The 22,111-nt window shown below is 52.2% G+C and overlaps 1 protein-coding gene across 6 annotated transcripts; it reads right to left on the bottom strand.

Moving 5' to 3' along the window:
* Positions 1-441: 441 nt before the first annotated feature.
* SEZ6L2 (seizure related 6 homolog like 2) lies at positions 442-21,514 on the bottom strand. 6 transcript variants are annotated; one of them, XM_043455809.1, is made up of 18 exons: positions 20,873-21,507; positions 19,820-19,951; positions 18,872-19,171; positions 18,389-18,528; positions 17,929-18,130; positions 12,121-12,306; positions 10,982-11,150; positions 10,187-10,350; positions 8,096-8,296; positions 7,509-7,647; positions 6,493-6,689; positions 6,179-6,373; positions 4,035-4,229; positions 3,760-3,951; positions 3,256-3,294; positions 2,956-3,073; positions 2,733-2,829; positions 442-1,758 (listed from the first exon to the last, which is right to left on the bottom strand). In XM_043455809.1, exons 1-18 carry the CDS (start codon positions 20,949-20,951, stop codon positions 1,729-1,731), a joined length of 2,775 nt encoding a protein of 924 aa, XP_043311744.1. In that variant the 5' UTR covers positions 20,952-21,507; the 3' UTR covers positions 442-1,728. The 6 variants fall into 6 exon arrangements, with proteins under 6 accessions (XP_043311744.1, XP_043311745.1, XP_043311747.1 ...); XM_043455810.1 differs by having other exon boundaries at positions 4,035-4,226; positions 20,873-21,505; XM_043455811.1 differs by having other exon boundaries at positions 1,545-1,758; positions 2,733-2,854; positions 20,873-21,514.
* Between the last annotated feature and the right edge of the window lie 597 nt (positions 21,515-22,111).

The following is a 22,111-nucleotide window of genomic DNA, read 5'->3' as shown; positions in this document are numbered from 1 at the left end:
TTGGAACACATCGTGGTGGAAGGCAGTGCTGGAGGCTTTGTGAATTTTGCATTTAAATCTCAGTCTGGCTACTTTTTGGAGCCTCCTGAGGAATTTACTGTCAGTTCACATCTCCAAGCCCCTGTTTCCTTATCTGAAAAATGGAAATAGTTGTCCCTGCCCCAGGAGGACCTTGTGAGAGTTAAAAACATAATTGTATGCATAGTGCTCATCACAATGCCTGGCTCAGAATAAATACCCCCAAACTTTAGTGTTTATCAAGGTCAGTTTGCTTCGTGTTCTCCTAAAATTCAGTCCTCTTTTGAGTGTTTTAAAAATGTTTCATTATATTTAGTTATAAAATTTTAATTAAGGAAAATTCAGTTGATTTGGAGAAAGACTTTTAAGACAAACTGCTTATAAATTCCCTATAATGCCCAAGAGTAAAGAAAAGGACACCCATAGGATACAAAGCAAGCTCATTGTTTAGGAAAGGCTGCAAATCTAATACTTGGTATACATGTAACAGCAGATATGCTTAAAATGCCAAGAAGATTGGGGGGGGGAAAGAATGGTACACTTGGGTTTATTACAAGAATTCTCAAGAAGGGGCTGACTTTTAGGTCAACTGGCCGTGAAACAAATTGAGCGCTCTTTCCCACCTGTCAGACAGTAAGAGGTGGGCTTCCCAGGTGGGGCTAGTGGTAAAGAACCCGCCTGCCAATGCAGGAGACGTAAAGGACACAGGTTCAATCCCTGGGTAGGGAAGATCCTCTGGAGGAGGGCATGGCAACCCACTCCAGTATTCTTACATGGAGAATCCTATAGACAGAGGAGCCTGGCGAACTACTGTCTATAGGATCGCAACGAATCAGACACAACTGAAACCTCTTAGCAAGCATGCATGCATGCAAACAGAGATGAGAGGCACCTACTGCCAGCTATGGCCCAGCCTGAAGAGCCTGGAAATGCCAAGCCCAGTAGAGAGATAGCTGAGGCCAGGAGGGGACCCAGCTGGTCCTCCAGAGGCTGAGCCTAAAGCCAGGCTTTTTGATCCCAGGCCAGCCTCTTCAACACTGCCCTGTTTGCAAACTTAAACTTCCATCTTTTCCCTAAATTGTTCCTCTCTCCCCAGCCCTTTCTCCAGAGAGACCACTATCACCATCTCCAGTGCTCTGTGACCCACTTCCCACACCCCACCAGCCCAATTACAAATGGTGATTTTCTGTTTATTGCTCAAAAACAAAAATCCAGAAGCAAAGGTGGGGAAACTATGGGGGGAGGCATGGCAGGAAAGGGGTAGGGGTCTTGTCCCAGCTCTCCGCTTCATCCCTCTTCCTCTGACCCTCCAAGGGTTAGAGGTTAGGCCGGGGCCAGAGCAACTGGGAAGGACAGAGCCTTCCTGGCCAGGGGAACAGCAGAGCTCTTGGGTACAGTCCCTGTGGGGTGCCCTGGGCTGGAGGTGCCCCAGGAGCTGCAACCGGGACTGAGTTTCCCTCCCAGGGTCCAAAAGCAGGTCGAGTCAAGGGGGCAGGCCCCTTGTTTGGCAACTGAGAAGAGGAGGCTTTGGGCACAGGATGCTGGTTTATTTACTGTAGGGTCCCCAGGGCCATCAAAGCCCCCTTGTGGGACCAGGAGACTATTTACACAGCAGGGAGGAACGAAGCCAGAGACCAGGTCCTGTGCACCTTCCTGCCCAGAATGAGGAGAGGAAGGGCGTCCTGGATCCTGCAGCCTTTGTCTCAGTGTTCAGATGGATACTTCATACTCCCGTGTATCCTGGAAACAGAGAGATGGATCAGCTGCTGGAGTGGGATGGAGGTGGACGAGACAGCAAAATGGGAGGAGGTATCCACAAGGAAGGGGAAAGACTGCGGTTTTTTTTTGTTTGTTTGTAGTTTTTTGGCCATAGAGTGCAGGATCTTAGTTCCCCGACCAGGGATTGAACCCATGGCCCCTGCATTAGAAGTGTGGAGTTCCAGTTCATGCTGGAGTCAAATTCTCAGTCCGTTGGTACTAAACTTACCCTTGAAGTTCCCTTAAATTGCCCATTAATATAGAATGGTGTGGTCTCAGATGTAGATCAACACAGCCTGTTTTCTTCCAGCACAGGAACAAATGGCTTTTCTTTGGTCAAATACCAAATAAATTAACTGATTTAAATACCCCTTGTATAAGAAAAATTTGCCTTTAAATAGCAAAACACACTGTCTATCAAATGATAGAGTCTTGATTACTGGGAGTTTGGCGGCCATGGGGTGTGAATGGGGCCAAATCTGGCCAATGGATATGTTTGGTTCACTCTACAGTATCTTAAAATCACATAAAAATTGAAATTTCTGGATCTTCTTGGACACCTGGAAGATCTGGCAATTGAGCCTAGGTTTCTGCCAGAGGATGAGATGGTTGGGTAGCATCACTGATTCAATGGACATGAACTTGGGCAAACTCCGGGAGATGGTGAAGGACAGGGAAGCCTGGCATGCTGCAGTCTGTGAGGTCACAGAGTCAGACACGACTTGGCAACTGAACAACAATTCCGCCACAAACTGGATGGAGTACAGGTTTTCCAATTAGCCACAGTCCCCGCCACTCCCTATTGGCCCACTGACTTGCTTTGTTCACTGATGTGGCCTTTGTAGGCAGCTGAGTTTGCAGTTCCCAAGACTGATATTACAGAGACCTTGAGAGAAGCTTACAGGGTCCTGGGGGAGCAGAGGGATGGGGCACTCTAGGGTGGGGGAAAGGCTCACCCCAGCTTCATACAGTGGATTGCTGAAGTCTGACTCCACCGTGATGGGGCTGTAGGAATGGGAGCCCGAGAAGCCGAAGAGGGATTTTCCCTGTAGCCTGGGAAAGGAAGGAGATAGAGGGGCTTATCGAGAAGTGAGCCCCCAACCCCCCCTCACCCAGGCTTCTGTGCCAGGCAGGCAGGACGTCTGCCCTGGCCAGCAGCTCCCCGAGTCGGGTACTTACTTGGTGTAGTATATGTAAACGCCACTGCCGAGGATGATGACCAAACCCAGGGGCAGCAGAATGGCCAAGGCGAGGTTTCCACCCTCCAGCTGCCGTGATGGGTCAGTGGTCTGGGTCACTAGAGAGAGGAGGAGAGGCCAGTGAGCTGGCGCTGGGCCCACCCTGGGCTCGCCCAGCCTCCTGCCCTGGGCCCTGAACCCCTGGGCCCTCACCCCGCCGGGGACCTGGCCTCCTGCCCCCGGCCTCTGCCTTGCCCTCCCAGCTCGGCCAGGCCTGGGTCTCCACTGTGCCCTCACTGACCTTCCAGTTTTCGGTTGTCCAGGAGCTCCTCAAAGGCCACTGCAGGGAGAGGAGGGGGAGGGGACGGGGTCTGAGCCAGGGAGGGAAGGAGGCTGCAGAGAGGGCCGGGAGCCCGGTGGGGCTGGGTTGGACAGCCTGGTTTCTCTGCCCTCTGCTCAACCTAAGCTTGATCCTTCCCTCAGTGGGGGCAGGGCCTTGGTCCTCCTTCTCCAGATCCCTGGGGAGTCTAAACCCACCAGGTCTGTAGAATTTGTCAAAAATAGGGAAACTGAGACCAGTCCAGAGGGCAAGGGACTGCCAAACCAAAGCCCCTGGTCCTACTTCCCTTAGGATGAGTCGATGACCTTGAACTTCCCCAGGGCTTGTGGAGCTACCTCTGAGGATGAGAGCCCATGGGAGGTGAATGGGGAACTCAGCAGGGTCCCGAATGTGCTACCTGACTTTCCCCGCCCTGTCACATCCCAGACAGTGCTATGCCCCTTTCTGCCCTGTCTGCCCAGGCACCTTTGCAGAGTGGAGGCTGGCTGGTCCACTGGGAGGGGTGGCCGGGCACACAGGTGATGGTGACCTCGCCGATGAGCTCAAAGCCCTCGTAGCAGAAGAAGCGCAGAGACTCGCCGGCCTGGTAGTGATGCTTGTACAGTGTCTGGTAGCCGTTCTCGGGCACCCCAGGGTTCAGGCACGGCTCGTACTTCACTGCGGGGAAGAGGACAGCCATGGGCCAGCTGCGCTGTGAACAGGCCACCCAGCCACCTGTCCCAGCGTGTCCCCAGACTCACAGGCGCACTTGGGGACCCGGTCGCTCCACTTGGGCGTGCCCGTGTCCCGGCTGTAGCAGGTGAGCACGGCCGCCCCCTCCAGGCTGTACCCGGGCAGACAGCGGTATTGGACATGGGAGCCAACCGGGAAGCCGGCATCCGAGGTGGTGCGGTGCCCATTGGTGATCTCACCCGGGTCTGCACAAGTCATGACTGCTGGCAAGAGGGCAAAGTCAGGGGGAGCCGGGGCCTTCAGTGATTGTCTAGAAGCTGAGAGCTGGGGAAGCCCTGAGCTGTGGGCCATCTCCTCCGGGCAGACCACCCCCACTACCACCACCTCCCACTCCTTCCTCAGGGTGAAGAGAGCAGGAATTGGAAAAACTAAAAGCATAACGCACTTTACATATCAGGTATCCCAGTATTGTTGCCTGGAGAATTCCACGGACAGAGGAGCCTAGTGGGCTACTGTCCATGAGATCGCAAAGAGTCGGACATGACTGAGCGGAGCTGACACTTTTCTTCCAGAAGACCAAATGTGTGGGGCAACCTGGGCCCCCATCCCGGGGTGAAATTTGAAATATTGAACCAGTCAGCCAGAGCAAACCAGCTAAATGCCTGCTATGTCAGCCCTGCCTGGTAAATCATCAGCAGAAGAGGGGCCCAGCCCTCCTGCTTCCCTCATTCTCAGCCCAGTCTGCTCACTTATATTGCCTGCCTGGCCCCTGCAGGCATCTGTTCACAGACATGCTACAGAAGAGTCCCAGGCAAAGCCATTTCTTACATACAGACCTGTGCAAGGCACCCTGCTAAATGTTTTACAAACACATTATCATATACCCTAATGAGGGGTCAAGGTCACTGTCATCTCCCTTGGGGCTCAAGGTTCAAGGCAGTCAAATGACTGGCCTATGGTCACTCAGTCAGGAAGTGGCAGAGCTGGAACTGTTCAGGGTCACAGCCATGGAGCACTGGGCTAAGTTTCAGAGACCTGGGTCTCAGCTCAGCTGAAGGCTCAGTGTGAGGCCTGGGGCGGGTCCCCTCCTTAACCTTGGGCAGCTGAGCCAGGCCCTATCCCCTCTGGGCCCCGCTCCCATCTCTTCCTGTCCCTGCCCCATCCTATCTGGTTTCCAGGTTAGACATCCTGTGAATCTTTCCAGGAAAGGGGATCTGTGTCAACTAGAAAGCTTTCCTGGTGTCCAGTCCAAATCTGGCTTCCTGAAGCTTATCCTCATTGGTCCCACCATTCCTCCTAGGTGCCAGATGAAAGACCTACAGCCCCATATCCTGGTGACAGGCTACCCAAAATTTGGTGAAAGTGACAAGATGCCACCCCTCTTTTCAATTCTAAAAGATAAACATTCCCAGTTCCTTTAAATGTCGCCTCCTCTGTGAAATCTCCAGCCCTCTCTTCCCACAGCCCTTCTTCATACTTATAGCAGCTAGTACTTACTATTTACTATCACCAGGTACTAATGTGAAAAACTTTTCATTTGCTTTTCACAACACCCTATTCCTACTTCACAGATGAAAAAACTCAGAGATGTTAAGTACCTTGCCTGAAGTCACCCAGCACTTAGCACTGTAATATCTTGAGTTAAGTATCTCTCAGACTGTGAGCTGTCTCCGTAGGTAGGGTTCCCAACCTCTCTGCACAACCCCAGCCGCAACCCAGCAAGGCACTTTATTGACTGCACTAAAATTAACCAAGTTCTCTGACGAGCTTAGGCCCCAGCAAAGTGGCTCCCCCAGCAAAGTGGCTCCCCGTAATGGGGACTGAGAGACTGCAGAAGGGCCTAAAACAAGAAAAGAGATGATCGGTCGGGCCAGGTAAGGGGTGGAACTCAGACGGGGCAGAGGCGGGGTCAAGAGACTGTGGGGGCGCGGCCACGAAAAGATGAGGCGGGTCCCAGAGGCCCCAGGGTCGTGACCCAGGACAGCGCAAGATGGAGGGATGTAGCCGTGGGAAGTTGAGACTGGGGACCAGAGAGGACAGTTTCGGGACACCGAGGAGCTGAGGAGTGGTATACCCAAGGGACATACGGTCAGGGCCTGAAGAAGATCTGGGCAAGACCTAGAGCGAAGGGGTGGAGCCCAGGCAAAACAGGGGCGGGACCACGAGAGGGTGGGGCGGGGCCATGAGTGGCAGGGGCGGGGCCCGGGCTCACTCTTTTGGCAGGCGGGCGGCGCTGCGCTCCAGGACAGGTCCCATTGGCAGGTGAGAATGTCGGAGCCGAGCAGCTCATAACCAGGCTCGCACTGATAAGTAAGCACTGTGCCCCGGATCAGGTCCCCGTGGGAGGCCGTCCTCCAGCCCCACTCCGGAGGCGGCAGCTCGGGGCACGTGTCGTTCCTCGGGACTTCTGCAGGGGACAGACAGAGAGTTTGGAGGCTGTCCTGTGACTCAGGGCGCCCTTCCAGCTTCGGGGGCCTCTCTGACCTGCGGGACCTCTGACCATCTCGGGACCCTAGGCCTTCGTACCTTTGAAGTGCAACACGAAACCCTGGCCCAGGCCCGGGTTGGGGGGTCCGGGCGGTGCCTGGAACTGCAGCGTGAGGTCGGACCCAGAGGAGAGGAGGCGGCGGCGCGGTTGAGGCCCTCGCAGCTGGGCCAGGACTCGGGCACTGGGACCGTCCCCATCGAACAGCGTCAGCATATCCCCTTCGCGCACATTCAAGCTGCAGAGTGGGGGATGGATTATGATCAGCCCCTCCCATCCAGTTCTGCCCAATCCTAGCTCGGTTCATTACTAACCTTACCTACTCTCCAGTCGCCTATCCCATGCCTCAGGTTTGGATCAATTATGGGCTTCTCCATGCTAGCCGCTCCAGGTTCCATTGGCTTCTCCTGATTTCTGCTTCCCAGTCCCCAACCCTGCTCACTGCTAACGCCTTCTACTCCCCAGTCCCTTCTACTATCACCAGGTGATGCTCAACTCCAAAAGCCTGTGATTGGTCAGGCTCAACTCCAGCTCTGACCAACCACAGGCCATGCTCATTACCACCCCGCCCAATTCTAGGCCCTGCCTGAGTACCTGCTTTTTGAGCTATGCCCACTCTAGTTTGGTCCAGGCACATGACCACCTCAAATCAAATGAGCTCACTGGATTTCCCCCACACCTATACTCATCTTTTGTGCTGCTGCTGATGCAACAGATGCCTGGGTCCCGGGAAATCACTCCACAGGTGGCCTCGGAAACAGTCAAACAGTGAGACTCCAGGCCAGAGCTCCCTTTTCACAATAGCCCCTGAGGAAGGCTGCATTACCCCATTTGCTTCTCCAAGGTTGTCTAACCAATACATGATTTGTCCCTAGGTCTACTTGATGTCCCACACCCCCATCCTGAATCCTTATACACCTCTTTCATCTGAACATATATCCACCAAATCATGTGAAAAAGTTCAAGACAGCTGGGCTGAGAAAGCAGGGCAGTGCATTGTTATACCACACTTGGCTGAGCCCACACCCATCACACCCTCTGTGGTACCCAAACGTACATCTCAACTTGGAGCAAGATGCGTTTTTCTTCCTGGACATGCAGACCCCACACACAGTCTTGGCCAGGGCTATAGCTTTGGGGCCAATCCGGAGAGAGGACCACACCAGCTGGCTCTGACAGCTCCCCTCCACACATGGCTAGGGGAGAAACGGTGTCAGATTCAGGATCCAGGTGGGCATGCAGTCTCCACTTCACCACCATTCTCACCACTCCCAACTCTGTGCACTATACCTCCTCCCGGACTTCTGTTATCTATTACCCACCTGATTCTTGCCACGCTCAGTCCTGTTGTGTCAAATCCCCAGCCCCACTCTTAACTCACCCCGCCCACTCATCAGCCGATGCATCACCACCCAGTCTCTGACTTAGCCCAACTCCAGCCCTAGCTCTTGGAGATATCTGTGTTATGATCCCTGAAATCTGTAACAGGCCCACCAACTACTTAGCTAAGAAAACTGAGCTGAGCCTCTGAAAAGGACAGGGATTGATCCAAGGCCTGAGTTTCCTAGGTTCTCCTTTCCCAGGTTCCCCAGCTCAGGAGGTAGCCTGTGGACTGAAGGAAGTCTAGGGCAGTGGAGGGCTCACCCTTGCAGGCTGGCTCCGTGTCATTCCAGTGGGGTTCTGTAGGATCCACACATTCAATGACATTGGGGGGGCCAGGGGGCTCCAGGGCATATCCTGGGAGGCACGAGAAGGTGGCCAGTGCCCCTGGGCGGTACTCAGGGTCCGTGGTGGTGACGTTGCCATGTGCCAGGAAGGGGGCAAAGCAGCGATCTTCCTCAAAGGCTAGAGAAGAGTCAGTCACAGGAAGGAAGTAAACATTAGGACAGGGACTTCCCTGGCAGTCTGGTGGTTAAAACTCTGTGCTTCCAATGCAAGGGGTGCAGGTTCAATCCCTGGTCAGGGAACTAAGATCCCACATACCATGTAGCCAATAAATAAATACTTTAAAAAAATACGCACACACACATATAATAGGACAGGGCTCTAGGGATCTCAGACTGGGGAACTGGGCTGAATTCCAGTGTGGTTTGGCCCCCCAGTGGGTTATTTAAAATTGAATGCCCTTGGGTTTAGCTTTCACACTCCATTTTCCCCAAAACCTTAACATTCCTCATTAGCACATTTATGTTAGCTCCTTGGCCTCTAGACAGAGGCTGAGACCGGTCAAGTCCCAGCCACTATTCTATAGATGAGGATACCAGGTCCACAGACAAAAAGCCATTTGCCCCATGTCACAGGTTGGGCAGTGGCTGAACCAGACCTTCTTAAGCCCAGATTCCTTGATTCCCAGCCAGAGATGCTTGACTCTGGAAGCTGCAATGGACTGAGGGGGAAAGGGTGCCTTTGGAGACTTGGCTCATGTAGGTGTGCTCACTCTTCAAAAATAACAGTTGACTTCTGATCATCCCTGATAATCCATACTGTGGCTGGAGTCCAAAAGTGAGGCAAACACAAAAAGCTACTTATTTAATTTTTGGCTAAGGCAGTGAACATGAACATTTGTAGAGCATTTTAGTTTTTACCCATCTGATCATATCTTAGCTGCAAAGACTCAGGGAAGATTCAGGTGCCTGTGATACAGAAAGAGTCTGAAGCCCATGGAGCAGTAGTGACCCACAATTATGGAGGCAGGCCTCAGACCTAGAAATTCTCTTTGCAGTCTCAGAATCTAATATGCAATTTATTTGCCAGATCCACTGTTCTATCTCACTGTTACTTAATCTGGTAAGGTGTGATGTCCAAATCTTATGCACCCATCAGGGCACAGTGCCAATTCCCTTTCTCCCTTGATTCATATCAGAAACCAGCCCCTTTCGTCTCTGTACATTTCACTTTCTTTGTCTCTTTCCTGCTACTGTTTGCATAAATCCTCCACTTGAGATCCTCTCTGTTTCTGAAACTCCCATACATATCAGGCTTTTCTCTACCTCTCTACTGTTGCTCACACTGTTCTTTTATCTGAGATGCTCATTTCCAATCTTTGTCTTTTAAAATTCTCTCTATCCTGTAAGTCCCAGTTCAAATGACTCCTCCTATGATCACTGACTTCCTTGCTTCTACCTGTCTGGCATCCAGTCTTCCTCTTGTTGAGAGCACTCCTATTTTCATTTTGGGTCTCATGCCCTCTCCACTTCCAGTCCATGAGGTTCAGCTGGGGCCAACTAGGAATGGACGTGTGATGTGGGTCTGCCAATCATTATACCACCTGACAGTGACTGGCTCAGACATAGACATCTGACCTAAACCAGGACAATGAAAGCCTTTCCTGGCATCTTTGCTGAAGCTGTTAGAAAAGTGGTATGCTTTCTCCCTTTCTGATGGAATTACTAAAGCTGGGGGTATGCAAATCTCAAACTGCTAGGTACACAGACTGAGATTCTGCCTAAGAATGAAGCCAGCCAAGAGGAAAGAAAGGAGAGATGAAAGCAATTGGTCTCTGGGCTGTGTACCTGAGACCAGCTGTACCTGGATCCAGCCATACCTGAAGCTTAAGTAGAAAGGCACCTCAGGAAATTAGACAGAATCTTTGTTACTTGGGGATGGGGAGGCAAGTCAGTTTTTAGGAATCCAAACATGGAGATGAGCAGAGATGGAATATGTGCTTGTGACCATGCCCGGGCCTCAGGAAGAAGGGAAAGTGGGGGAGTTGGGGCCCCAGGGGGAGGCTGTTACCTTCAAATCGGAGGCTTAGCAGCAGGGGATTGGCAGGTGTCTCTGAAAGCAGCTCCACATAGAGGGACTGGGCATCACTGATGAGACCCCGCTCCGGGACATCATCCATGTCCGAATCATAGATCACTGGTGAGAGGGGACTGCCCCCTGAGCGTACCATCAACCTGGGGTGGACAGAGGTGGTCAGGAGTTTGGCGTCCTCTTGGAAGCTGCCTCACCTCTTGCCTGCTCTCCTAGCTTGATTTCATAGCTATTACTTTCAAACATTAACTATATGCCTTGGACTCTTCTAAGCCTGTACACATTTTATCTCATTCAATTCTCACAAGAACCCTCAAGTCAGATAGTATTATTATCCCTCATTTTAGCGATGAGAAAACTGAGGCACAGAAAGAGTAAGTAACCTGTCCAGCATCACATAGCAGCTAATGACAGACCTGGAGTACCAGTTTATTAGATAAAGAGTGAGGATAATGATGATGATGCTAAACACATTTAGAGTGCTTCCAGTGTGCTGGTCACTCCAAGAATTTTACATATTTTTAATTCATTTGTCCTCACAGAAACATTAAGAGGGAGCTACTATTATCTCCATTCTACAGATGATGAAAATGAGGCAGAGAGAGGTTAAGTGATTGTCTCAGTTTGCACAGCTATACTGCCTAAGAAAGGGGAAGGACTGACCTCCATTTGACATAGATCCCAGCTGGGATGCCCCCAGTCTGCCTACCTCCCCACGGTAGCCTTCCTATTTCCTTGAAGTGGGAACCTCTGACCCAAGGCTCAGACCCTCACCGGTCATTGTCCTCATCCAGCGAGACTCTCTCGAAGTGCAGGTGCAGCCGGCGTCCCTCAGCTGCTTCAATGACCCAGCGGCAGGTGAGGTTGGGCCCTACAGCTCCCCCAGGCTCAGGGGACACGATGCGGCCAAGAGTAGCATTGTGGATGGTGCCCCCACAGGATGCTGTGGGCAGAGGGACAGCAGGTTAAGGTGACTTGTCCTTGTCCCATCTTCAGAGCTGTTGTGCCCACACCTCTGCCTGGGCCCCGGCCTTGGGATGACCTCTGCCCTACAAGCTCACCCCAGGACTTTCCCATGTCACTACCCAGGTAAGGAACCAGCTCTGGAATAGACAAACCCCAGGATGGACACTCCCCAAATGTGGACACCCTGGGGTGGGGAGTTATGAGGGATTCTCCCCAGGTGACACTAGTGGTAAAAAAAACAAACAAACAAAAAAAAAAACAAAAAAAACCCGCCTGCCAATGCAGGAGATGTAAGAGATGCAGCTTCAATCCCTTGGTGGGGAAGATCCCCTGGAGGAGGACATGGCAACCCACTCCAGTATTCTTGCCTGGAGAATCCCATGGACAGAGGAGCTGGGCAGGCTACAGTCCATAGGGAAGCAAAGTCGGATATGACTGAAGCAACTTAGTACACACGCACATGCACGTGCCCCCAAACTGAAGCTCTCAGATGGCAAATACTCAGGATAGGCCCCCAGGATGAAGGCTCTCCAGTATAGAGACCCTCCAGATACAGACCCCAAAAGTGATTTCCTCTAGGATGAGGGTTATCCAAAACAGGGAACTCCAGAATGGTGACTCCCCACGTGGGAACCCTCCAGGAATTCCCAGGCAGTCCAGTGGTTAGGATTCCATGCTTCCACTGCTAGGGGCATGGGTTCAATCCCTAGTTGGGGAACTAAGATCTGGGAACCCTCCAGGTGGGATTTCTCCAGATGGAGACCCTCCAAGGATGGAGACGCCAAGGATAGAGACCCTTAGGGTGAAGAGCTCCAGAGGGAGACCCTAGGATAGGGACTCTTCTGGATAAAAAATTCCTTCAAAATGGGTACTCCCCAAAGATAGAGATCCCCAAAGACAGGCCCCTCCAGCTGGGCTCCTGGGACAGAAAGGAGCAGGAGACTCACCCACACAGCTGGGGGGCTCACTGCTCCAGGCTGGCCGGGTGCCATTGAGGCAGATGAGGGTCTCCTCTCCCTGCAGCTGGTAGCCCGAATCACAGTGGAAGGTGGCAGTGCCTCCAGGGTGAAGGTCTGTCACACTCACGTCCCCGTGGGCTGGCCGGGGAGGGAAGCCGCAGCTCAAGAGGTAGGCTGGATCAGGCAGAGAAAGAGAAGACCTCACTTTCCCATGCCACCCTCTCTCACTGGGCCCCCAGCACTTCCTCCCCTCTTTCCACCCTCCACCCCCAGGGGCACACACTGGCTCCATGCTGGAGTCCTTACGTGGGCACATTTTCTCATGAGGAAGTAATTTCCACACCCCTGATGTCCCCTAACCTTTGTAACCTACCCCCTCGGGCCCCCATTTTACAGATGAGATGATAACCTGAGACTCAGAGAAGTTCTGGACCCTAGCTAGCACCCATTGGCTGTGTGACCTCAGGCAAATCAGTTGACCACTCTGAACCCCATCCAGCTCTAATAATAACACACGGTATTTGCAGAGCCCGCTCAAGCTTCCAAAATGAGTTCACGCAGCACTTTTGAGGAGGAAGGCTGTGACCCACTTTCCACATGTAGAAATTGAGGCTCTGAGTTATTAAGTGGCTCGTATCATTTTCTCCCCTCCACACCCACAGACTTCCTTCCACTGAGGTGCACTGTGGTGTTATATCCTCAGCTCTCATCCAAGGGAGTCACAATAAGCTCCTTTAGCAAGTATTTTGCCATTAAAGACTAACACTCGGTGCCCTCTGAGTAAGTCCTCCACAGAAAGTGAAGTGCTAGGGAAAGCTCTGTTTTCCCTAAGGAGCTGGTTTGTTGTCTTCTTTCCTGTCGGCGAGAGCTCTGGAATCTCTCTTTTTGCACTGGCTGCTGGGAAGCTCAGAACCAGATGGAGTGAGACTTGCTCCCAGTAACAGTGGCTTTTCCATCCACATTCTTTTTTTTCCAGTCGTGCTGCTCAGCCTGTGGGATCCTAGTTCCCCAACTAGGGATTGAACCCAGGCCCTCAGCAGACACAGCACAGAGTCCTAACCACTGGACCACCAGGGAATTTCCACCCACATTCTTTTCTTTTTTTTCCCCAAATTCAATAAGCATTACCTGGTGCCAATTTTTTTTGTTACTTATTCTATTTAATTTTATTGCTTGTGGTCTTTTTTTGAACACCTCCTAAAATTCTTGCAGTCATATGAGATAAAACAAGTAAATAGAAAGTGCATTGGTAATCAATGATGGACTGTGAACTTGATCCTGACAGAGCTCTGTATGTCTGCTTAAGCAGAGCTCATCAAGAAAGGCTTCCTGGGGACTTCCCTGGTGGTCCAGTGGTTAAGAATCCATTGTGCAATGCAGGGGAAGCCGGTTCCATCCCTGGGCAGGGAACTAAGATCCTACACGCCACTGCAACTAGAGAGCCTGTGTACTGCAACAAAATATCCTGTGTGAGTCAGCGAACATCACAACATCACGTGTGCTGCAGCAACTAACACCTGATGCAGCCAAATAAATAAAATAAAATAAAGTGTAGTAATTTTTAAAAGCTGGCAAGGGTGCTTCCTGGAGGAAGTACCTCAAAGCTGGGTCTTATAGGAGGGGCAGGCTGTGGTCAGCAGAGTGTCCAGCTTGTCTAGGCATTTGCTTTTTCTGACTCTCCAGTCCTGAGTGATTCTGTTAGAGACCTAGTCTCTCCCTCTTTCAAAATTCAGCAAGCATTTCCTTGGCTGGGTCCGAGGGCCAGAGGTGAAACAGACTAAAACCTTGCCTTCAGGAGTTCATAGTCTACTAAGATCGACACAAATACAACCTTGTAGATCATAGGATTTGGGCATTCCCTGGTGGTCCAGTGGTTAGTGATACTGAGCAGGGCCCTGTGGGGCTTCTGAGCACAAAGCCTTTCTGTGTCCCCCATTTATGTGGTTATAGGAAGCAGCCTTCATTCACCCTCTATGACCTTCCCTGAGTTCTAATGGGCAGATTCAAGAAGCTATTAATTAGGTAAGGGAGGGGATTCTGAGACCAGGGAGAGTCAAGAGAAACAATAGTGGGACTTCCCTGGTGGCCCAGTGGCCAAGACTCTGATCTTCCAATGCAGGGGCCCGTGTTTGATCCCTAGTCAGGGAACTGGATCCCACATGTGGCAACAAAGATCCCCAGTGCTAGAAATATTAATAAAACCCAAAGCAGCCAAATAAATAAATATTTTCTTAAAAAAAGAGAAACAATAGTGCACCCATGGGACAAGTTCCTATTTCCCCATCAATGGATACACACAACAAAATCTTTGAGCTATTTTGTAGCTACTGAAAACCCTTGCCAGGTGGGAGAAGCTAACAAAAATTAACGATGGTGTGCTGCCCACAAGTTTATAGATTTCAGACCACATGGACCTGAAGGTTGATGATGCCGACTTCTACTGACCTCACCACCAACCCATCAGAAGAATATCCACGAGCTGATCATGCCCCCTTTGAACAATTACTATAACACTTCTCATTATTTTCTCTAAGTTGGGATACATGGTTTTGAGGTCATTAGCCAGCTCTGGGCCCCTTTGCCTGGCAAAGTAACAAAGCTCTTCTTTTCTACATCACCCCAAACTCTGTCTCTGAGATTCGATTCAGGACTGGTGTACAGAGAAGCCGAGCTTTCAGCATCCTTAGGGCTTGGCAATTTCACTGCTGGGCCAGGGTTCAGTACTTGGTAGGGGATCCTGCAAGTCACACAGTGGCCAAAACAAAACGCTCCCCCCCCAAAAAAAACCCAAACACTGTGATTTGAATAAACTTTAGCTTCTGTGATGGCTCCCTATGACCGACAGACTCAAGCCTGAATACTTTAGATCGAAGGGGCTTGAAAACCCCTTCCACAGCTGGGTCTAGCCCGGCCCATCCATCTTCAGTTCTCAGTACCCACGACCCATATATCCTACACGAAATAGTTTTGTGGCTCCTTATGGTCCCAATTCCATGTATTTTTAACATAATTTCCTCTACCTGCAAGGCTCTCGTCTCACTTTTCCTCAACTTTCAAGGAATAAGTGAAGTACCACCTCCTCCAGGAAGTTTTCCTGACCCCCCACTCCCCTTACCAATAAAGTTAGCTTTTTTTTTTTTGGTCTATACAGAATCCACATGCATAATTTTATCATCACATTAATGCCTGCCCATTGCCACTGTGAGACTGAACCAAACCGTTTTTATTTTGTCTCCTAAAAACCTAGCCTTGCTGATCAATTGATGCCACCAAGAGTCAATGTGGAGCAGAGCAAAGAGCACTGAATTTAGAGGTGGGCAGACCTAAGCTCCAATTCCAGCTGCACAACTTATTTGCTGTATGTCCTCGAACACATGACTTTGCCTCTTGGGCCTTTCATCTGTAGATGACAATAACAATTCTATAATTGAGGATTGGCCTTAAAGAAAATAAACACACCAAGCACCTGGAACCAGAAAGTCCTCAGAAAATGTTAGTTATTTGCCCCTCAGCCTCAGTTAATAAATGACTGGGGGTCAGGGACTTGGGGGTCTGACTTCTGACTCTGCAATGCATTTGCTAGTGGCCAAACCATGCTTGTAAGCTTTGAGGCTTTGCCTTCCTCTCAGAGACAGAGTTGACGATGGCCACTCCCAGGGCTGCTGTGAGAAGGGGAGGAAAGGAGAGTTGGTGGAAGGGTTTTGTAAATGGGAACATTGGTTGGCCCTGGGGTGAGGGGTGATGGAGCCTTTGACCATCCAGAGAAGCTAATGGGGACCCTGTGGATCAGAAGGCCCAGTTAGTGGAGACTGGCAAGGGCTTAAACAGGGCCTCAGTCCCAAAGGGGCCAGGAGAAGCTGCAGAACAAGGAAGACTGAGGCAGGTCATGAAGGCTCATTTACACAGTAGCCCTGCTTCCCCAGATGTTCCATTTAGCCTAACGAGTCCTATTTTCAATGCACTAGGGATGTGGCTGCTTAAAGGAGCCAGTGGGGAGCCGTTTTGCAATATCTGAGGCCTAGCCCTCAGCCCTGGGCCCTTGAGGCCTGCCCTTGCTCCCCAACAACCAGGCCCTGACCCCCAACTACATGTACCCCGACTCACTGGTCTCTCTACAGGAAGGTTTGCTGACTCCACCTTGCACACCTGACCCTGTGCGGCAGGTCCAGAAGAAAGATCGCAGGACAGGGTGTGAGGAAGGGATATGGGTTGCCTGTGTCCTGGATAAAGTCACAAGGGATCCAGGGTCTGCTGAGCTCACAAGGGGGCAGCAAAGCGATGAGATGACATGAAGGGACACAATACCCTCTCTGTTTCTGAGCCAAGGAAGGGACTTTGGAGATGGCAGCAATGTCCAGAAAAGGATCGTGGGCTGGGCCCCTGGCCTCATGCACGCATATATGGTAGAACATGCATTTGCATCGTGGGAAGGTTTCCATACACACAGGCAAATATGGATGAACACGTGTGTGTAGGCTGTCTGTGGGAGGGTGCTGCAGAATGCAAGCATGCGCAAACATGTCCCCTTCTTTCCTGTCCACTCCCCCGGAAGTCAGCAGGATCTTTTTAGGTCACAAATCTGAGGCTGTCACTATCTTGCTCAAAATATTTCGAAGTGGCTCCTCCTCCCCTGTAAGGATAATGTAGTCTGAGAACTCCTCACTGAAGCTGGTAAGGCCCTTTGTGATCCAAATCTGACCTACCTCCTAGTCTAGTCTTTTCGCCTACTTCCCCACCACTTTCTGGATTTTTCCTGTAATAGCAATAATCAACATTTTTGAGCCCTCTCTGGGCACCAGACAGTGTTAAGCACTTGTATCGATTCATCTGATCTTCCTAATAATGTGATGAGGTAAGTATCATCATCCCCATTTTTTAGTTAAGATGATGCAGTCCAGAAAGATTAAGTAACTCACCCCAGGTCACACAGGACAATTCTATATTCCATGCTGAGTGACCTCAACTCCTCTGGCAGGGGGCAGAGGATGTCACAATTTTTTTTCTCCTCTCTGGGTCTTGGGATATGTTTTTTCATCCATCTAGACATCTGCCTTTCTCTTTCTGTCCCTCCCACCCTTTCCCTAGTTAACTCACTTCAGGTGTCAGCTTAGTCATCACCTCCTCCAAGGAGGTGTTCCTATATTCCTTACAGAGGAAATTTAGGTCCCTTTGACATTTTGCCCATAGTTCTTCCATCATAGGGATTGGGGTCCTTATCTCACTGGATTATAATCATCTTGATTATGTGCCCATCTCCCTACCTAGATTCTGAGTTTCTTTTACATTTGGCTTGTTTAGTCTTCTCTCCAAGGATAACCCAGGGCCAGTATGAAGTGGGCACTGGATAAAGATTTGTTGAGGGAATGGATGAACTGTCCCTTGGATGGGCGCACACCCAGTCACAGATCTGTGTGTGAGATAAGTGTGTATAGGTCTCTTCTGGGGCTTCCCTTGTGGCTCCTGGTAAAGAACCCTCCTGTCAATGCAGGAGATGTGGGTTTGATCCCAGCATCGGGAAGATCCTCTGGAGGAGGAAATGGTAACCCACTTCAGTATTCTTGCCTGGAAAGTCCCATGGACAGAGGAGCCTGGCAGGCTACAGTCCATGGAGTCTCAAAAGAGTCAGACACAATTTAGCAACTAAACAATAAGAAGGTCTCCTCTGAGGATTCTGCCCCTCACCATCCTAGTCAATAGGAAAAGGCTTTGACATCACCCTGAGCTTAGCAGGCCTGTGAGATGTCCCCTGAGCCCAGTGTGGCCCCTGCCTTTCCACCAGGACCCCGAACTCCTCACCCTGATAGTGGATCCTGAAGCCAGCACCCCTGGGGACCCGTGGGCTCTGGAAGTGCAGGAGCAGCCGGTTGGTGGGACTCCGAAGGACCTGTCCTTCACCCAGCATGGAGGAGTTAGCCAGGAGTCGGGGGGCCAGACCTGGAGATCCCCCACCAGCCAGCACCAGAAGTTCCTCCTCCCGAGACAGGTTCAGCATCTGTACCTAAAGAAGCCAGATCCACACCCGCCAGGGCAAGTCAGCCAGGGTGGTAACCTCCTAAGCCCCCCACCCTTTTCCCTGTATGTAACATCACAGTGACACTGGCCAAGTTGTAGAACTCTAGGAGAGTTTGTGAGAGCCTCAGAAACCAGGCTCATCAGAGAAAACAAGTCCTCTGGTTCTTAGGCCAAACCTATGCACACCCCTGGGCCCAGAGGAAAGGGTTGGGAGGTTTCACAATAGGATGCTTAATGCAGTTACCTGGATCTCAATGCCGTAGCCAGGATAGACATGGATACTGTATGTGCAGTCCAGGAGCCCCAAGGTGCGGCTGGCTGCGCTCCCTAAATCTGGGGATTCCACATGCCCTTCGCCTTCGGAGATGTTGTTATTACACAGAACTAAAGAGACAGAAGCGCTGGGACTGAGAGAATCTCTGCATTTGTGCCCTCCCAGCCAAGCAACTCTGGGGGGTCCCCATCCATCCTCTCCCCTGCACCCTTCATATCTTAACCCAATGCTTACTCTCTCACTGGCACCCAGAACTCCCTTCCCCAACTGTCATAATAGATAAAAACCTAGAACGGCGCTGGTACATAATAAGCATAGATCAATGCTAGCCTTTATGATTACTCTTAAGCAGAAGACCCTCTCCTATCTGGATCCCTTCTTCCACACGTACGCAGCAGCCTCTCCCCTATCCACGCCCTGCTCCTCTCCCACATCCCCCTTCAATCGCCTCACCTGGGCTGGTCACTGTTGTGGTAACAGTTGTCGTGGTGATAATGGTGGTCGTGGTCTCCTCTTCTCCTCCCTCGGGCCCCAGGGGTGGGCCTGGGGAGGCGGGACCGGGAAGGGGCGGGGCTGTAGTTCCTGGGGGCGGGGTCAGCAGCTCTGGCGCGGTGGGGCCTGCCCCCCTACCCCCTTTAGGGGTTACGGCGGTTGTCAGAGGCCCTGTGCCCGGCTCAGTGGCCCGAGGCAGAAAGGGTGCTGCAAGAGTCTGGCCGACTGGAGGGGTTGCTAGTGTGGGGTCTGGATCAGATCCTGGGACAGGGCAAGGGAAGTCAGGGAACAGGAGCAAATTGGTGGGCCTTGGTTGGGGAGCAGGGCTCAGGGAAACTGAGAGTTCCCCATTGAGACCAAAAGACTTCCCCCACAAGGCACAGATCCCCCACCTCTCCCTTCCCCACCCCAGCTTCCCACCGCCTCTCAAGCTTTCCACAGCCTGCCTGCCCTCCACCCTTTTTCTTCTGTCCAGGCCCTTCCACTCTGACAGTCTCATCGAGCATCTCTGTCTCTCCATTCAGATCTGGCTCCCTCTCCTGGTTACCCCTTTCTTTTTCCTCTTTTTCTTTTGCACTCTCTAGAACTCTTGATCTCTGTTTAATATTCTCGCCCCTCTCTGATTTTATGATTCTAAATCTACTAATCCTTGCTCTTCTCTCTCTGTGTTTCTTTTCCACTCTATCTCTGATTCTGGTTCTCTGAGTTTCCATCTGTCTTTCTCTTTGATTGTCTGCTTTTCCATCTGGCTCTGTTTCTTGATCATTCTGGCTGTCTGTCTATGTCCAGTTTTGATTCTCTCGAACCATCTCTCTGTCTCTCTCTGAATTTTACTGGCCTGGTTGCCCATCTCCCTGAGTTAATGTCCCTCCCTCTGCCTCTGAGCTTCTGCCACTCTGGGGGCCTCACCCGGCAGGTAGCCCATCTCTGGACCCTTCCTCAGCAGGGCCCCATGGAGCAGCTCTGCCAAGGCCTCAGAGGCTACTGTGGGGGTCTCACTTCCAGGCTCCGGCAATGCCTCCTCCTCCTTCAGGGGCAGACCTAGGAGATGAAATTGTCTGAGCTCTTCCACTGCCCCACGCGCCTTCCTTCTCCAGAAAGATCTTTTCCAGAGCTCTTCCTCCCCAGTCAGCTGGGCCAGCAGGAGCTCGGAGGGTCCCAGACTGGGCTGAGAGCCAAGACTGGAGGAGGGGCTCCCCGCTGCCCATCACACCCCTTAGCCCTTTCTTTTTCCCTTTCCCCCTAGGCCGTGTGGGCCCTCAGTAAGCACCTTGGACAGCGCCAGCAGGGCGGAGAAGCGGCGGGTTGCTACCTTCATTTTTCCCTCAGAGGTGCTCCCCGCAACCCCGGGGCTCTGCGGAGGGTCTGGCAGCACCTCCCAGCCCTTGCTTCTGCAGTGCTTAGCTTTCTCTCTTGGTTTCTGTCTGCAGTGTGGTTCTCTCTCTCCGCGCAACAACCCCCCCCCCCCTTCCCTCTCATTCTCTGCAGTCTCTGCCCCCTTCACTGGAGTCTGGCTGGAGGGTCAGAGTGGGGGAGTAAATATCTGGCACTGCCTCTGTTCATCTGTCTTTGTCCATACGTCCAAGAATGTTTGTGTGTGCAGTGCCTGGCATCTCTCCCATCACCTCCATCTCCCACCCAGGTACCCTGCCTGCTTCTGCCGCCTCCGCAGACAGCCCCCACACCCGCAACTTCCCCAGCCCTTCTTCCTGGATTTAACCCCTGAGACGCCGCTAAAAGCTCCCCCCATTCGTTTCCCAACTCCTCAATATACGGGGTTAGGGGCTCCAGGTGCAAGCCAGAAAGCCCTGGCTTGCCCCCCTACTACGTCCGTCTGCTGTGTCCCTCCCCTCCCCCAGGAGCTCAGAAGACGCAGGATGTTCTGAGAAAGAAAGGTATAGAACACCCCCCCCGCAAGGGGGACCTTCCCGGGGGCCCACCGCCAAGCACCCATGTCCTTACCCTGAATCCAGGGACAGCTCAGCAGAAACAGGAACAGCAGCTGGGGAGGCGGCGGATGCTGGGCCCTGGGAGTCCCCATGGCGACTCACACCAATTTCTCTCCTCTGCGACTCTCCTAAATAATCTAGCTGCCACCTTTCCTCCGTCTCCTTTTATCTTTCTTGTTAATTTTTACCCCCTACTAGCAGTTAGTAAGGGAGACAATTTTTCTGCCCTTTGGGATGGAGAGGCAGAACTAGGTAGGGGGTCGCCTGGAGCCCACCCCTCTTTGCCCAATCTCTTGTGTCCTCTGCTGTCGAGTGTGTGGGAGAGGGGGCGCGGCTCCGGCTGCAGGGGGTGGGGCCGAGAAGGGCGAAGGAGCCGGGTCGCCTGGGTTACCCTCTGGCTCAGGCGCCTGGGTCCCCCGGGTTGGCTGGATTCTAAGCTGGGGGAGTGGGTCGAGGCAAAACAGGTCCCGGGAACCTAGGGTGGGGTCGAAAATAGGGAGGGTCCCTGCTGTGCTCTAATGGGGCTTGGTGGGGAGGGGAGGAGAGGGGATTGCAGAACCTGGAGAGCTGAGGCTCGGGCACTGGAGCTGCGGGAGGGAGAAGCTGAGAAAGGTGTCGAGCCCACGTCAGATCCTGGGGACGGGCGAAGGGAGGGGCCTGGGATTTATTTGGGGGCTGTGGGGGGAGGGAGGAGGAGGAAATGCAGATGGAGGAAGGAGGGACCACATGAGCCAGGGTCGTAATCCTCACTCCCGCGGCCCCTAGGGGAAGCGAAGGAAACTCTGGTCCCAGCAGTAATTATACCCCCTCCCCCAACCATTCCAGCACATTTGAAAGCTGAATCTTCTCTTCCTTGGATGCCCAGGGGGGCAGCGTAGCTGGATTCGCGCTTGCTCAGCCTCCCAGTATGCCCCCAGCTTACTTCCAGACCCTTTCAGAGGAGCTCATGTGGAATGGGCTTTCCCTTCCTTCAGAAGAATGACAGATTCCTACGTTTGTGAGAAGTCTAAGGGGTGACAGGGTGGGACCTGGGGAGGGGAGACCCCCGCTTCTAACGTACAACAGGACCCCAGCCAGCTGCCTGGCGGCTTCAACTTTTTTTTTTTTTTTTTCTCCTGACCTCCTCACACGAGGCCTCCTGAGCGCCCTTTTCAGCACCACCAGAAAGGACAGCTCTTCTCGGCCCCGCCCGAGCTGGCCTGGCCCGCGGCGCGGCGGCCGATTGGCTGCGGCCACCTTCAGTATCAATCTG

The sequence above is a fragment of the Cervus canadensis genome, chromosome 32 (assembly GCF_019320065.1).
Source record: "Cervus canadensis isolate Bull #8, Minnesota chromosome 32, ASM1932006v1, whole genome shotgun sequence".
NCBI classification, from domain to species: domain Eukaryota; kingdom Metazoa; phylum Chordata; class Mammalia; order Artiodactyla; family Cervidae; genus Cervus; species Cervus canadensis.
The sequence above is the reverse complement of the archived record's forward strand: the minus strand, read 5'-3'. Positions and strand labels throughout refer to the sequence as shown.

Excerpts from the sequence above, each read along its gene's own strand:
- SEZ6L2 (XM_043455809.1), bottom strand. The coding sequence starts at position 20,951 with ATGGGGACTCCCAGGGCCCAGCATCCGCCGCCTCCCCAGCTGCTGTTC. Across the intron at positions 8,297-10,186 it reads GCTAAGCCTCCGATTTGAAG|CCTTTGAGGAAGATCGCTGC; the intron begins GTAACAGCCTCC and ends ACTCTTCTCTAG. Across the intron at positions 6,374-6,492 it reads TTTCGTGTTGCACTTCAAAG|AAGTCCCGAGGAACGACACG; the intron begins GTACGAAGGCCT and ends TGTCCCCTGCAG.